This window comes from Sapajus apella, unplaced genomic scaffold (genome assembly GCF_009761245.1).
Source record: "Sapajus apella isolate SASKATOON/1434 unplaced genomic scaffold, GSC_monkey_1.0 scaffold34, whole genome shotgun sequence".
Lineage (NCBI taxonomy): Eukaryota > Metazoa > Chordata > Mammalia > Primates > Cebidae > Sapajus > Sapajus apella.
Genome location: NW_022436974.1, coordinates 22530935 through 22547116, shown reverse-complemented (window position 1 = coordinate 22547116; position 16182 = coordinate 22530935). Strand labels below are relative to the sequence as shown.

The 16182-nt window shown below is 44.8% G+C and overlaps 1 protein-coding gene across 12 annotated transcripts in view; it reads right to left on the bottom strand.

Annotated features, from left to right (window-relative positions):
- Positions 1–16182, bottom strand: part of TENM4 (teneurin transmembrane protein 4) — a 3057282-nt gene that overhangs the window by 91571 nt on the left and 2949529 nt on the right. For all 12 annotated transcript variants that reach the window (XM_032296006.1, XM_032296008.1, XM_032296015.1 and 9 more), the window contains one exon: positions 4398–4614. In XM_032296006.1, coding sequence (XP_032151897.1) covers positions 4398–4614 — 217 coding nt within the window. The remainder of the gene's footprint in view (positions 1–4397; positions 4615–16182) is intronic.

The window sequence follows — 16182 nt, the reverse complement described above, 5'->3', positions numbered from 1 at the left end:
GGGCCAGCTGGCTCCAAGCTCTGGCCTTGACTTCTCCCTCCTCTTGTCCCAGCGGCTGAGGTCCCAGAGTGCCTCATACTTGAGGCCCCCTGAGCCTGACCCAGGTGGGAATCTGCATAGAGAAGGAGCTCCACTCTGAGACCTGTCTTTCCATACTGATCTCAGAAATGCTGTTGGGTTCTGGGTGACAGCCTGCTTCCTGGAGGCTATTAAATGAAATTGCAAACCACACAAATAGTGGCACAGCACATGGGGTGCAGAAGATGGGGTTTTGTTGGCTGGGCACAGGCCTAAGTGTCACACACAGGCAACAAGTCAGGTCTGCCTCCCCATCAGAAATTCCACTCTCTGGAGAAATGCCACTGGGCTCCTCTCTAACAAGGATCTCAACTGACAGCCGGCTGGCAAGCACGCTGCCTTTTCCCTTCCTCAAACAATGATTCAACAATCTAAACCTGCCTCCTCTCTGGGTGGTTGCTGAACCCAGAGAGCAGGTTCCCTTCAAGTTTTACTTCTAATTAAGGAAGTGGATTTGGAAACTCTTTTTAATTAATGTCATCATCACCACCATGTAATTAGTATGCAGTTTTTGTGTGGCAGGTACTAGGTTGAGACTTTGTGTACTTTTTGTCCTCATTTAATTCTCATAGCTATCCCAATTCACATAAACACCCTAATCTTACAGATGAGCAAGCTGGAGCTCAGATAAGTGAACAATTTAGGAATTTTCCTAAGGTTACAAAACTAGAAAGTGGATGCAACAGCCTTTTAATCTTGGTCTGTCAGATTCCAAGGTTTGTGCTGTTTTCACTATGACATGCTGCTGCTACAAAAGCCTCCGCTTACTGATCACCTAATATGTACCAAGCCCCAGGCCAGGTGCTTTATTTTAGTTTATCCTTTTAACTGTGTTCATGAAATAGTTTACCATTATTGCCAATTTATAACTAGAGGCTCCTACATAAAGGTTACATCATTTCCCTGAGGTCACACACAGCTACTGGGAGGTAAAGCCAGGATTGAAACTCTGGGCACTTGCTATTATACCACACTCCCTCATATAAGAGGAAAGAAAGCAACTACTTAAACTGGGCAGCTGATTACCCTTTATCCCAACTCTGCAAATAAGCACTGTCCTACTGGTCCAGATCAAGATAATTGAATACCAAGTAGGTAATCTAATGAGAAAAGCATCTGCTGCCTCACGTTTCTACATTTCTAGTCACTTGGGCATATTTTACACAGGAATCTGTTTGGGGTTCCTTCCTGATAGCTATTCCTTCTTAATCTAGATCAGTGAAGAGCTGGTATGATTCTGAATGAGTCTGGCAAATGTTAGGTAAAGGAATTTTTATAGTAACTTTTTTTTTTTTAAGAGACAGTAACATTTTGTCAGCTTCCATTATCTACTCATTTGTAGAGCAAATACTATATTCCTGGCCCTGGCCAAAGTATTTCAGGTTTGGAGAGATGGATGGTCTCTGTTTTCAAAGTATATATAACAGCTGAAGATGACAGATATATAAACAATGATCTGCTTCTATTACTAATCTGTAATGTGATTTTTAGCAGGCAATTTAACCTCTCTGGACTCTGAATCCTCAGTATAAAATTAAGTAAAATAGATAATATATCCATCATTCCTTCCTCCCTCAGTCTTTCCATTTCTTTATTCTTCAAGGCAATTTGTATATATATGTTTTGAGCAAGTACTAAGTGCTAAAATGTGTAAGATGCAGTGTTTCCCTGGAGGACTCAGTTTAGAGGTGTTGACAGACATGATGCACTCTATTAAGCTACTTGTCCAGAGCTATGTATCTAGTGGCAGAGGCAGGATCTGAAGCCCAAGTTGGCCTCTCTGAGGCCTCTATCTTTCCTATTGCTGAGGGGTCCATTTCCCCTACCACAGGCTTCTCAAACTCCATACTTGGCTGGCTCCTTGGGGCTACTCAGACCTGCTGGAGCAACAATTCTGAGACCTGTGTGCAGGTTCCACAGTGACTCACGGCACTTAAGCAGTAGGCTCAGGAAGTGAACAGGAGGACATACAGGAGATGTGTCCCTGCTGGCATTGATCAGGTTGGAATGGCAAAGGCATCCAGTAAGCAGAATCCAGTTAGGGCCATAGGCAGCCAACAAGCTATGGCCCTAATTGGATCCCATAATGTGCCCCATAAAGAATGCCTGAGCAAGTAACATTTTCCTTGGTAGGAATATTATTTATATCTCTAGTCGATTAAAAAAACTCACGCTGTGGGAAGGCCTGCAAGCATACATACAGAATCACACAACTGAATAAAATAGCAGGAAGCTTCCTACAGAAGCAGCATTTCTGGCCAAGATAAATGTATAGGTTTTCTCCTCACTCTGGTTCTGCCACTTGAGTAGCCTTGCGAATTTGGGTAAGTTACTTGACCTCTCAGCTTCTCAGTATTCTGGGGGTAAGTTGGAGGGTTCAGACCATTAAGTAGCTTCATCTCTAGACAGGTGGAGGTTTGAATGCTGCCACACACTATGTTAGGCTGTCCTTGCTGGGCTTCCTCCACTTCACTTTTCTCATCTGTCACGGCTCCTTGCAAGGATGGGCTGGGGTAGTGGAGAGTACAGGGGCTCTTTCATGCATCTGACAGATCTGCATGCCTGCAACCCACTCCATCGTGTCCTAGCAGTGAGGCCTTCTCTTTGGCTTCCCTTGTAACACTCTGGGGATGACAGCAGCCACCTCACAGAGAGGCTCCCATGGCTTCTTCATCAGTCCCTGCTCTTTCCACATTGCACATTCCCCTTGAGCAAGCTTTTTTTTTTTCTCTCTGAGACAGCCTCTTGCTCTGTCACCCAGATTGGGGTACAGTGGCATGGTCTTGGTTCACAGCAGTCTCAACCTTTTGGGCTCAAGTGATTCTCCAACCTCAGCCTCCCGAGTAGCTGGGAGAATAGATACATGCCACCACACCCAGCTTATTTTTTTTTTGTTTATTTTGTAGAGATGGGGTTTTGCCATGTTGTCTACGCTGGTCTCGAACTCCTGGACTCAAGCGATCTGCCCACCTGAGCCTCCCAAAGCGCTGGGATTATAGGCGTGAGCCACCCCACCCAGCCTCCTTGAGCAACCTTTTATGTGCTCATGGTTTCAACTGCTTGTTGGTAGATGGCTCCCAATTCAAAAACTCTAGGCCCTAGCCTCTGCATGAGCTCCAGATTTACTTACTTACTGCATATAGACGTTTACTCTTGTGTGGCCTACTGAGGTGTGTCCCTTTACCACCCTGCTCCCAACCCTGCTCCTGCTCTCTGCTCCTCAGCCTCATGGAAGTATCTCTATCCACCCACGCATTCAAGCAGGAGATTCCTCTCTGCTGCATCCCTCAGACACAATCAGTTACAAACTCCTGCTGATTTCCCCTTTAAATAGAGCTTGAAAATGTCCCTTACCATTCCCACCCTCATCACTACCCCATTGTTCCCTCAGGACAGGGGCCCTCTAGCAGAGAAGTATGAACATACAAGGTGCACAGGGGCTGCTGAATTAACCATACTGATTTTTAGAGAAAGTTCTGCACATATGAGGCATCACTACATTGGAAGACATTCAAAAGAAATGATTATAAATCCCACCTCTTGGATACATTGTACTGGTTCACTGCCTTGATGTGAGGTGCAGAGATTAGAGAGCTATTTTGTGTCTCTAGTTTTTTGCATGAGTTCTTCCTTCTCCCTGGCACACTCTCTCCCTTCCTTGCCTAGTTAACCATTTCTCTTCTTTGGTTCTAAAGCCCTGGCCTCCTTCCTACCTAGGAGTACATCCTCTGTGCTCCAGAGTACCCTGGGGACAAAGTTCTGGCCTATCACACTGTAACTGTCCCTTTTTTGTCCTTCTAATGAACAGGGAGTGACCGATAAGCGGAAACTGTGTTCTACTCACCTCTGCAATCCTAGTACAGGACCTGACACAGACCTCAGTTAAGAAATGTACAACAGATGACACAACTGCAAACATGAAGATTGTAAGGGCATGTGGCATGGAATGCCAGCAGATGTACCCACCTCCTGCCTAGCAAAGTCTTCTGGATGTCTACTTTGAGGGTGAGCAGCATCAGTGCCTTTCAGCTCATCTGGAGACCACAGGATCAGTAAGAGCTGACTGTAAAGTGGATATTGATCCAAGATTCCCTTAGGACCTTTGGTTTCTCACTCTCTTCATCTGTCACCCAGTGGGAGCAACAAAACTTTGCTCATAAAAATTCCAAACTCCTTGGATAGTAGTTTTATAAATGCAGGTACCTGAGGCTGCTTCTCTGCCTCCCCTGACATCACATCAGGAACCATGGAGGCTCGCCCTCCTGGCTTCCTCCCACCCCTATGCATCCAAAAGCTGGAGCTGGGGCCCTCAGACTCACCCTCCGTCAAAGGGGTTCTCCCCGGGGATTATGTGAGTGCTGTCTCTGCCCACCAGGAACTTGATGCGGTCATAGAAGGAGTGTAGGTTCTGCTGTGACACAGGGACCTGTGTCTCCTGGATGATGTCCAGAGGATCAGGGGAGCCCAGGCACAGTGGGTTGACATGACACAGGGGCTGGAGGCAGCAGTCAGGGTCCATGCAGTCCACCAGGCCATCTGCAGGGGTGACAGAGCATGTGGTTTATATTGCTATGTTCAATCAGCCATGGTTATCCAGAATGCCTTAATTCATTTCTTCTCTACATTTTACTCATTCAAAAACGTGATTAAATGCTGATATTAGCCAAGGCCTTTGGTGGGAATCAAAGAGATCCAAGTGATTCACATGTGGTCCTAGCCCATTAGTCTAGAAGGAGAGACAGACAGTAAGTATACAGTGTCTGTACTATATTTTTTCCTTCCATTGAGATAAAAGGAATTGTATGTATGAAGACCCAGAAGTGAGATAACACATGAACATCTGTGCTGCTATATTCAAATGCCGATGTCCAGAAGGTGAGTGGAAGAGCACCAGATGAGGCTGCTAAGCTCGACAGGGGCACACCAGGCTGGGCCTTGCAGGCAAGGTTAGGGAGTTTGAATTTCACCCTCAGGACAATGGGAACCACTGAAGGCTTCTAAGCAAGAGGTGACTTCATCTGGTGTGCACTGCTGAAACCGAAGGGGGCCTCAGTGGAAACTGGGGGCCAGACAGGGGAGGAGGTGTTGCTGAGGTTGCATAGGTGAAAAATAAAGTTTGCTTAGACTACAGTATTAATAGTGGCAATTAAGAAGAGTAGATGGTATTGAGAGACATTTAGGAAGTAAAACTGTAAGCCCAGATGACTGTCTGACTTTGGGAGTGAAGGTACAGCAATTCCCAGCATCTCTCCCAGCCACAGTGAAAGCGTGTGGCCTGCGGCACAGTCCTCAGCCCCCTGGAGGCCTGCTCTGCTTTCTGTGAGAGGAGGCTGCAGGGATATTTGTGCTTTTTGAGTTTGCCGGATGGTTTCAGATTCCTGTCAGAGTTGCCATTAGCAGGGAATTATCACACGGATGGACTTCTTCAGGACTGGAACTTGTATGTAGTACAGCACTACTACCTTCCCGAAGTACAAAGAAAGCCCACCAGATCACAGATTTTTGGTCTCATTATATCAAAATACTTTTACAGGCACCTAATATTAATAGAATAGCTTAAAATGATAACAAAGAGATCAGCAGATAGTGCCCCAAGTGGGGGACAGGAATAGCCCAGGGGTACAGTCTGTGTGTTTTGTCAGCAGACAACAGTGTAATGACATGTATTCCTGCCTGGGTTCACATTCTGGCTCTGCTGTGTCTCAACTGTGTGACTTTGGCAAACTTCCCCACCACCGTGGGAGCACACAGATCTGTTCTGTGTTCCAGCACTTAGTGGAGGTGCTTAAAACATAACTGTTATACAAATAAATGAATGAGAATTGAATGAATTAACCAAGAAAGCAGGGGTTGAGACCGAATGCCAGCCCATAAAAGCCAGAAAACTGTATCTTCATTCCATTCAGGTAAGCAGTGTGCTGTGGTAGGAGGACCATGAGGTTCAGAGACTAAAGTTCAAGACCCAGTACTGCCCCTAAGGGTGATCCTGGACAAGTTCCTGTACTTAGTCTCTCTGATCCCCCATCTCATCAATACCATGGGAGTAACACTAATATACATACCTCTCTAGTTTTCTCCATGGAATTTGCAATACAGAAGCTGCCCACCGAAGTATTGCAAGTGCATTGGCTAGACTCCGTCCCTGATCCTCCTTGCTAGGGGTGTGGCCTCAGGTAAGCTACTTGACTGCCCTAAAACCTAGTTTTTTCCTTAATAAATTAGTAACAAAAAAAGCTTTCTGTTTCTCTCTCATTTCTGCATGGTACCCAAAAGCTTGTAGTCTCCTTGAAGGCAGATAGTGATAAAGAGTATTGATTCCAGAGACAGAATGCCTGGGGTCAAATCCTGGCACTGAAACTCACTAGTGTGTGACTGTGGGCAAGTTACTTAAACTCTCTGGCCTCAGTTTCCCACATCTCTTAAAGGGGAGATCATAAGAGCAAGCGTCATACAAGTATTGGTTATACACGCAAGAAGTATAGCATTATGTTCCCAAATCTAGCACGGTATCTGACACATGATATCTGGCACATAGTGCTTAATTCTGGGTTAGTTTCCGCTCCTGATCCTGAACCTAGAACATGGCTCACCAACATAAAGAGCCATTCATCCTTTGTCTGCTCACCTGCTAGATTCACTTTGAGATATGGAAGGAATGCCTCCCCTCATCCCAGCATTGATCTGGGTCCTAACTTTTGGCTCCTGTCCCAGCTCCCAGATACGACCGCCTAGTAAAGCACCTGTCTTCTCTGGCAGTCAGCAGGCTCCACCACACATTCTCATGCTGCCCCTGTCAGACATTGCTTAAACACATAATTACAGCCCAAGCTGAGGGTTATTTGCATTCTGCTATTGATGTTAGCATGACAGATTCAACTGTCGCATCTATAACTCTGCAGAAATGCTCCATTATTCAATCCCAGCGAGCAGGGACGTTGACCATTAAATCAGCTAGCACAATTGAAGGGCTGTGAAAAGTCATGGCTAATTTGAAATTTTATTAGCTCTTGCCTGGTCTTGTTTACCACCAAAGCAGTCCCTGGAAGCCTGTGTTTTACCCTTTTATAAACACTCAGTTCTGTGGCACCTGGAAAGAACTGCTTCCTGTGAAAAGGGATGTCTGCTCTCTAGTCCTGGGGGAAGGTTAGCCAGGAATGATAGCTGTTATTATTAGTATCTATATTAAACTGATGGTGATGATGATGACGATGAATTGCCACATTTATTGAGTGCCAGGCATTGTGCTAAATACATTACAAGGAGTACGTCATTGACTCTTCTATGAAGTAGCCACTGTTGTCACTTTCATTTTAGAGAAAAGGAACCAGAAGCTTGAACTGGTAAAGTAACCTGGTGAAGGTCACATAGTCAGTGAGGAAGCTGACAAGGAATCTGAACTCAGTTCTTTCTGAGGCATACAATATTCTTTAAGCTCTGGAGAGACTTTTAGAAACCATTTCTTAAGCAGAGAACATGAATTTATGAATCTTAGTGAAACATTACTCTTCTGTGCTCCTCCACCCTCTCGGGCAAACTCCATCACAGTACTTCTCTTTCCAGTATTGTAATTTTGATTTTCTCTCTGTCCCCTGACCCCCAAACAGTGCAACCTAAACGATGAGTTCCTAGAGATCAGGGGTTGTCTGATTCATTTCAGTATCCCTGGGCCCAGACCTGGACAGGAGCAATGACTGTACTCCACAGAGGTCTGAGGAATGAATAAATGACTAACCAAGGTCAGGCCTGTCCCATTAACACAGGATCCACATCACGGGGACACTAGAGCTTGACGGAGCCTTTTATTCTAGTGATCGGTGGCCAAACGCAAAGTGCTTAAGAGAGCCTTCTCTCCAGGCAAACTGCCTGGATTTGGACCCCACTTCCCAATTCCCATGCAAACTGTGTGACTTGGTCCAAATTGCTTAATGTCTCTAAACTTCAGTGTCTTCACATGCACAACAGGGGAAGAAAAGAAGGAGGGTTAATTCCTTAGACTCACCAGTCTGTCTCTGCAGCCAAGGGTGAAGCACAAAACTTCCCTTGGGTGTTTTGTGACAATGAGACACAAATTTTCTAGAGAGGAACTTTTAGGCTGAGACTGTCTGTAAGCATGGAGCCTAGCATGCATGCCTGCTCCACACAGGAACTGATAGGCCACACCACGGGCCGCTCAATCAGCATTCGTGTCTCTCATTAGTTCTGCAAAGTTTGGCTATGAGCCCTTTGACTATTTCCCTCTCCTTTTCTCTCTAGTCTTCAGGAATTAGCTACTAAATGCTTAAAGGATTTTCTCCTAGCTTTCATGTCTCTCAACCTCCTTCTTAATTTCCATCTTTCTATCTGTGTACTATCCTGATTTATTTCTTTAAATATCTATTCTACTTCACTTATTTTCCCATCATTTGGGTCTGATCTGCTGTTTAATTTGTTCTTTGGGTCATTAATTTAAATTATCATACTTAAAAATTTCTGGATAGGCTATTTGGAACTTCTCAAAGTCCACCTGTTTCTTTCTTGGTATTGCCTTGTTCTGTTGTTTTTATACGTCATTTTCTCTCTTTGGTCATTTAAAAGTGTATTCATTTTATAGTCTTTTTCAGACTGTTAAGTTCTTGGGAGTGATAACCCTTCTGCATGTTGTAATGACTCCAGCTCATGGTCAGTCATTTCATGTGTGTTCTATGATTCTGTTAATTCTCGGAAGGCTTGCCTTTCCTATGGGAATCTTGTGTGGTTGAACTAACCCTCAAGGGTGGTTTTCTGATTACATTTGCTGGTCTCCCCAGTGGAATCACTCATCTGGGACTGCTTTTCAGGTTGATTTCTTAGGCTGGCGTTCTAGGACTACTCTAGTATGTGGTTTAGATTTCAAGATCTTTTGAGGTATAGGCTTGGTCTCTTAGCACATCTCCTAACCCCCACAAGCCATGGCAGAGAAATGCCTCCAAGTCCCCCTTCTTGTCTAGTAGGCACCATCTTTTTAGTCCTTTTCTCAGTGACTTGCAGCCTTTGAGGATCCCAGCATTATGCGGGGCCTCAGTTCCAATCTCCCACTGTGGATGTGCCCTGTCTGCTGACTCTGAAAGTATTCTGTTCTGAGTCTCCCTGGTGCTGATGCTCCTGTACGTCTCCCAGGCCTGCCGTAGATTTGGGTCCTGTGTCCACTGCTCTGGCCCTTAGCTTCATCTTGTTTCTGGAATTCAGGGCTCCCTTGTCTCCCTTTTCTTATTTTTTCAATTTTATATACAAACAGTTGTTCCTTGTCATCAGAGGGTCTCTGTATGACCTAGCTGGCCATTTTGCTGAAAATAAGAGTTCCAGCAAGAGTTCTAAGTCTCAATTCTCCCTTCTGTAAAATGAGTCATGAAACTTACTTCACAGAGATGTTGTGAGGATAAGGCAAGATCATGGATGTGAGGCACTTAGCAACAAAGCTAGCAAATAAGCAAGTACTTGGTAAATGACAGTCACTATTAGCTTCTGTCCAGGCGCCTCCCTTGAACCATATCCTGGTAACAGTCTTAGGCCTGTTCTTTGGTCCTACCCTGGCCCCTCCCTACACACACATTACAGGTCAGCCCTTGCTGGATGATGCAGCTGAGCCTCAGAGAACTGAAGTGGATAGACATGGCCATAGCAATGCACTGTAAATTAGGGTAGGCGAGGCATCTGGGGATTTGCAGATTGGGGTGCTCTGCAATGGAAATATCACATAAACCATGCTCTTATGAGAGGCTCCGGCATTGTCGAATTTCTTACTCCATGCTTCACAGGTTAGAGTGATTAATGCCCATACCTTCCTGTGCTGATGCTTCCTAATCACTTATTTAACAAATATTTGCTGAGTAGTAAATGTGGACCAAACTTCCACCAACAGAAGCAATCCTATATAAATGAGATACACAAATGAGTAGGGCTCACAGCATTCTTTTCAAAGGCTGCAGTTTACCAGACCAGCTTCTGAGTAAAACCCTCTTTACATTTTTGAATGTAGCATATGGCGGCCTGAAACAGTGCATATGGCTCTTCTACAGTGAGGGAGAAAGGTTCACAATTTAATTTTCTCAGGCATAGATGACAAATTTTAGAAGATTCACATTAAAAGGAAAAAAAAAAAAGCATGCTGTGGGGACAGAAATATAAATTTGGGGATAGACTAGAAACATATCAATATATAGTTTTGGGAATTCTCTGGTTTTTGGGTGGCTTGGAAACGTTTATAGTTTCCAAATACTTCATATCTCACTTAATTATATATTATACATAAGTTGGTTAACTTGTAAATTGTCTGTGTTTTGTATATTTGCTATTCCCATTCAGAGTCCCTCATTATCACAGAAGAAAAAAAAAATCAGGAAAGCAGAGGATTTGCTTCTATTTCCTTCAAATTTTCAGTAAAACCCTCCTAAACCCACACTTCTGGGAAAGAACATTTTTTTCCCCTAGAAATTGCCATTTTCCTCAAAGTTCTAAATACATGCTCCCTTTTACACAGTGACAGTGAAAAGGGGCAGAAGAAAATGTCAAAAACCAGGCAGGCCCTGGAGGCTAGGGGTACAGCAATGCTGTACTCAAGAGTGGCCCCTAATGGGGAGTAGAGGACAAAGAAAAGGGGGAAAAAGAAAAGGGGCCCAGGCTCTGGGGGCACTAAATGAAACACTCCAAAGTGGTTCACATACTCCTGACCCTTGAACTTGAAGCTCCGTGGTGCTCGCACGCTGCCGGTGCATGGAGGGCTGGCTTCTGCTGACATTTTCATCTATGGGCTCTGGCTGGAGGCTCTGCCATCCTCTCATTGAGATCCCTTTTTGATGCCTACCTTGCAGATGGGTATCAACTGACCTGGAGAACTATGGAAACTGGTGCATGGGAGAAAGAAATCCACTCTAGACGCCTGAAGACCCATCCTTTCCCCAGTATCTGCCTCTCTCCAGCCATGAGACCTTGGGCACATCCTTCCTGTGCTCAAGATGCAATTTACTCCTGTGAAACCAGGATACTCGGCTCTGCCAACCTCTCAGGACTTCTGAAGTGCTCCAGGGTTTAAAAGAGTGAAGGAGTAAGTCAACAAAATAAATTTGAATGTCTTTCCCATGCTGGTGGCTGTTCTCTGGAGCCACTTCTGGGGACAGGGGCTGGGCACAGATTTGGGCCAAGTCCTCTGCTGGCCATGTTGCCCTTCTTTGAGTGAACCACCACAGTCCTGACTAGAAGCAGCTTCCTATTTGTTGTGTGACCTTAATGGTGGCCAGTGAGTGGTGGGCCTTTGGGCCCCTCATTTCCCTTTCTCGTGTCTGCATCCACACTGGGGAGGCCAAGGGTACATGGGGCAGTCTCAAGGCTATGGGCCTGGCTGATGGCCACCTCCTGGCCTTTACACACCAGAGACCCATCTCCCCTGGTGGCCGGCCTGCTGGGACTTTCACAGAAAGTAAAAGGTATGCAGGAGCGTGCTATTAAAGATGGGGGCAAAGACAACCTTCTCACCTTTACAGATAAGGACACTGGGGCTCAGGTTATGTGATTTCCCTGACATTGAACTGCCAGTAAAAGAGCAGAGCTGGGAATTTGGTCCGTTATCTTTCTCCACATCCAGCTGTTAGGCACAGTTCCACAGTGGACAACTCTTTATAGCAATGCTCCAGATTTTCTGGCTCCTCTCCACAGGGGGCAGAAATTGACTTGTTTATTTCTGTATCTCAAATGCATAGCACAGTGCCTTGCACACAGTAAGCATCACATTGGTTGAATGCATGCAAGCATGCATGCATGCATTTTTTATGTGAGAATCCCAAATTAGACAGCTCCATCAGCTTGACAGGGCCAATCAACGGCCATGGGGTGTGATAGAAGCCATTCCCTAAAGGAAGAACTCATTCCTCTCCTTGGAAAAGAGACACAAGGAACACACCTGTTAATGTTCACTTAGTACCCGTTATATGGCTGGCAGAGCCTGTGTTAGGCACTGGATGTTCAGGAATAAATCAGAGTCACGCCTCTAAAGGATTGGTGTAGTGGGGCAGACAGAGACAACTGAGTGCTAGAGAAGAAGGAAGCAGAAGGGGCTGTGGAAGCCCAAAGACGGGACCCCAACTCAGGCTGGGGGCTGGGTTATTTCCTGGAAAAGAGAATGCTTAAACTGAGAGTAGAAGAATGGGGAAGGATAAAAAGGGGAATAAGGGTGTGGGATAGGGCAAGGTGGGGCAATTGGTGAAGTAGTAAACTATTTTTTTGTAAACAACTATTTTGAGTAGTTGTTTGCATGGTTCCTTAACCTCATAGCCCCATGGACAGTGTATAGTAAGCCCATCAGTCTTTCTGTAGGCTTAACTTTTTCTTGGCTTGACGGCCCATTAGCCAACCTTATCTCACTCTTGTCTGCAGTCTGGCCACAGAACTGTTTTATAATAGCATCTGAGGAGGCCCTGGGGGCGGAAGGCAGAATGTGTCTCCCTTTCTATACACACTGGGGAAAAGATTTTGTCATTTGCTATAACAAATTCTGCGCCTTCTTTCAAAAGGCTTGCAAAGTCTTTATCTTCCCCTTGGAACACAAGATTTTTAAAGGTCAATTTCTCTCTTGTCTCTTATCGTGAGAAATGTGGTTTAGAGATAGTCTGAAGGGTGCCCAAATTCTACGGCCTTATGTGAACTCTCCCTTCCAGCAATCGGAGATGAGGAGGAAAAGGGAAGACAGACAGAGAACTTTGTTCTCAGTTTTCCTGAAATTTTTCTTTCTAGGTGGCATCTCTCAATTATCTATTGCAACCCATGATTGTTTTTTCATGGGGCCAAGAGTACCAAAAGAAATTATCAGACCCTGAAGCTGCTTAAAGATCCTTTATCAGAAGAGGTGTAGTTGCTTAAATTCTAATGGAGCTTTTATCCTGGAGGCTTTTTAAAAAACCTAAGTTCCAATCTAATCCTAGCACTCCTGCTGAGCCACTGTGTGGCTTTGGGCAAATCATTTCAGTTCTTGAGCCTTAGTTTCCCTGCATGTAAATGTCTGCTTTTCAAGTTTCTTGTAAAGACTGGAGATCATGTACGCACAGTGCCTAATGCAGTGCCTGGCACTCAGGAATGTGCTCAATGATGGCTATTGTTTTCCTTTATGTACATTTGGATTCTTTCCTAGCAGTGAGTGTGTAACAGTTTGGAATACAGACTTTAACAAAAAATAAAAAATAAAAAAGATCAAAACATATTATATAGAGAAATATACCATAATCTTAAGTGAAAAAAACAGAATGTAAAATGTCATAGAGGATGTAATTCCAATTTCTAAAAATATTTATTTATAAATATATATTTTATAATAAATATCGTGCTTCTGTGATTGCAGGTGGAAAGGAGCAGGAGAAACACAACTGATATCTGTAGTTGATAAACTAAGTCTTACAGAAGTTGAGTAACTCACTCAAGATCACGCAGTCAGCAAATCAGGGAGCCAGGAGCTGAGGCAATCTGGGTACAGATCCTGTACTTTGAATCACTGTGCTATGTTGCCTCTCGGGTACTTTCAATATATAACCTGTGATCCTCAAAGCAACCCTGCTAGGTGGGCATTATTATCCTCATTTTACAGTGACTTAGCATCTTTGGGACATGGTGTCACCATCTTTGAAATGGGCATGAATAAACATCCCCATGAGAGGATAAAATGAGAAGATGCATGTGTCTGTGCTTCATAAGAGGCTTCACAAAGCACACAGTACAAATGGGGCACACCTTTTTTGTCAAGTGGGACACACAGAGGCTTCACTTTGAGTGGGTGAGTTAGGGCCCCTCTGCTTGCCTGCCTGCTGGTCCCTCTCAGGAGACAGTGCCCAAGGTAAGAGCATTAGGAGACTGGCAGTCAACAAGTCACATGAAGGATCTGTTTTCCATTTTTAAATCTAGCCATCAGCCATAAATGAAAACAAAAACAAACCAATAAAGCTACTCCTGGCTCAGTCATATTGTTTAGCTATTTTTTTGTTTGTTTTTTTGAGACAGAGTCCTCCTCTGTTGCCCTGGCTAGAGTGCACAAGCACAATCTCAGCTCAATGCAACCTTCGCCTCCTGGGTTCAAGTGATTCTCATGCCTCAGCCTCCTAAGTAGCTGGGATTACAGGTGCACACCACCACACCCAGCTAATTTTTTGCATTTTTAGTAGAGACGGGGTTTCACCATGTTGGCCAGACTGGTCTCGAACTCCTGGCCTCAAGTAATCCACCCGCCTCAGCCTCCCAAAGTGTAGCTTTTTTTCTTTTTGTCTTAGTTTAAAAACACTGCTGTAGCACTCTTAATGAAACTTGATTTCATGTTTCATTTAAAATGTGTTGTTTTAAGCCAAGCAAATTGTGAACGAAGAGTAACCAGGAGTTCTTAGATAACTTGAAGGGCCACAGGGGTCTACAATGGGCCATATGTCTGAGATCCAGACACAGTGAGGAGCTCTAATGTCACCAGACCTCATATACTCTGGTAGTTTCTGCCACCAGCCAGCTGTGTGACCTCTGCAAAATACTCGCTAAGCTTCCTTTTGTCATAAAGGAATCATAAGAGGATAATAATGCCACATTCCTAACAGTGTGGTTGAGTAGAAGTGCTCTAGGTTCACAAGGCCATGTGGCATGGCTGAAGAGTCTAGTCTAGGCCATGTAGTGACTTTCTTTGTGACTATGACATGTGTGATGTCACCTCTCCTCTCTGGGCTCCAGTTGTCCTGTCTGTAAACAGGCAGGAACAGGAGTTAAAGTCAATGTTCTCTGATGTCCCTTTCAGTCCTATTACTCAACATTAAACTCTGTTAATGCCTTCCCCAAGCCTTGACTCGCATCATCTAAGAACAACCACTCAGTGAGACTGTAACACGATTTCCCTCCGGCCTGAATGATTTATTTGGGATTACGCATATACCCTGTCATGGCTGAAATAAAGGCACTTATTTAATTCTGCTTCCATCAGATTGAGTCATTTGGATGACAGTTTCTTATAAATGACTGAGAGCTTCTTGCAGGAGACAGATTCGGCTATGTTCCTTGGTCTTTATGTCTCCTTGGAAAGGAGCACGGTGCCTTATAGATAGCAGTCGCCTGAAAAAGGTGTGCTTGACTGCACTGAAAGCAGCCCACTGCAAATATGGCTTACTCATGTGTCCTTTCTTCCTCTCCCTCCACTAAAACTGTCCCCATTTGGCCAAGGCACAGAACGATAAAGAGGCCACTTGGGGACATACTACCCTCTATGGTTGTTTTATCTATGCCACCCTGCAAAGCAGAGGTCCTACACATCTTCCCCTTGGCTGCCGCAATAGGTGGACAGCCCACTGAACTGAGAAGGCCCTGAGGTAAGACGTTTCCTCATTTCACAGTTGAGAACCCAAGGTAAAGGACCCTCAACAATCTGGCCTTCCCAGCTGGTTTTATTTCCAACCATGATGACCCATGGGATATCTTCCTGGCTGGACTGAAAGTTTCATGGGACAGAAACCACATCACAGTTCCCAGTAGGGCACCCAGGCATCTGGTATCAGTTGAATAAGTGGATGCTCCTTTATCCTGGCAATTATCCCACTGCATTGCCATTAGTTGCTGTTTCTCTCTGCCTCTATGTTATGATCTTCACAAGGGTAGGGACTGCATCTTATTTATCTCTGATGCCCTAGTACCCAGGACAGTGCCTGATGCAGTGTAGGCACTTGGTTAACGTTTGCTGAGTGAGTGAATAAAGTATGTGCAAGCTCACTTCAGCCCATAACATGCTCCAAAAATGCTAGTGGCATATTCTCCCACATTTGGGAATTTTCTGATTGATCTTTTCCAACTTCTGCTGGCTCATCTCTCACAACAGCTGGAGGAGGCTCTATTCCCCTGGGGTCTGGATCAGCCCCATTTCCTATGACAAGAACTTCTCTCTTCCCCCAGAGCTGTGGGATTTGAGCTATGGTATGCCCATGCCCCATGTTAACACTGGTGAGTTCCAGTGCTAGGAGGGCTGGCTCTGAAGAATGGCAAACAGAGGGTACACTTGAATTGTATTTCATGGGAGATAATCAATGAGCCTTGTTCTATAATCTATACTTGTATGCATACTGGGAGGGAGAACGGTGTGCCCTTTCC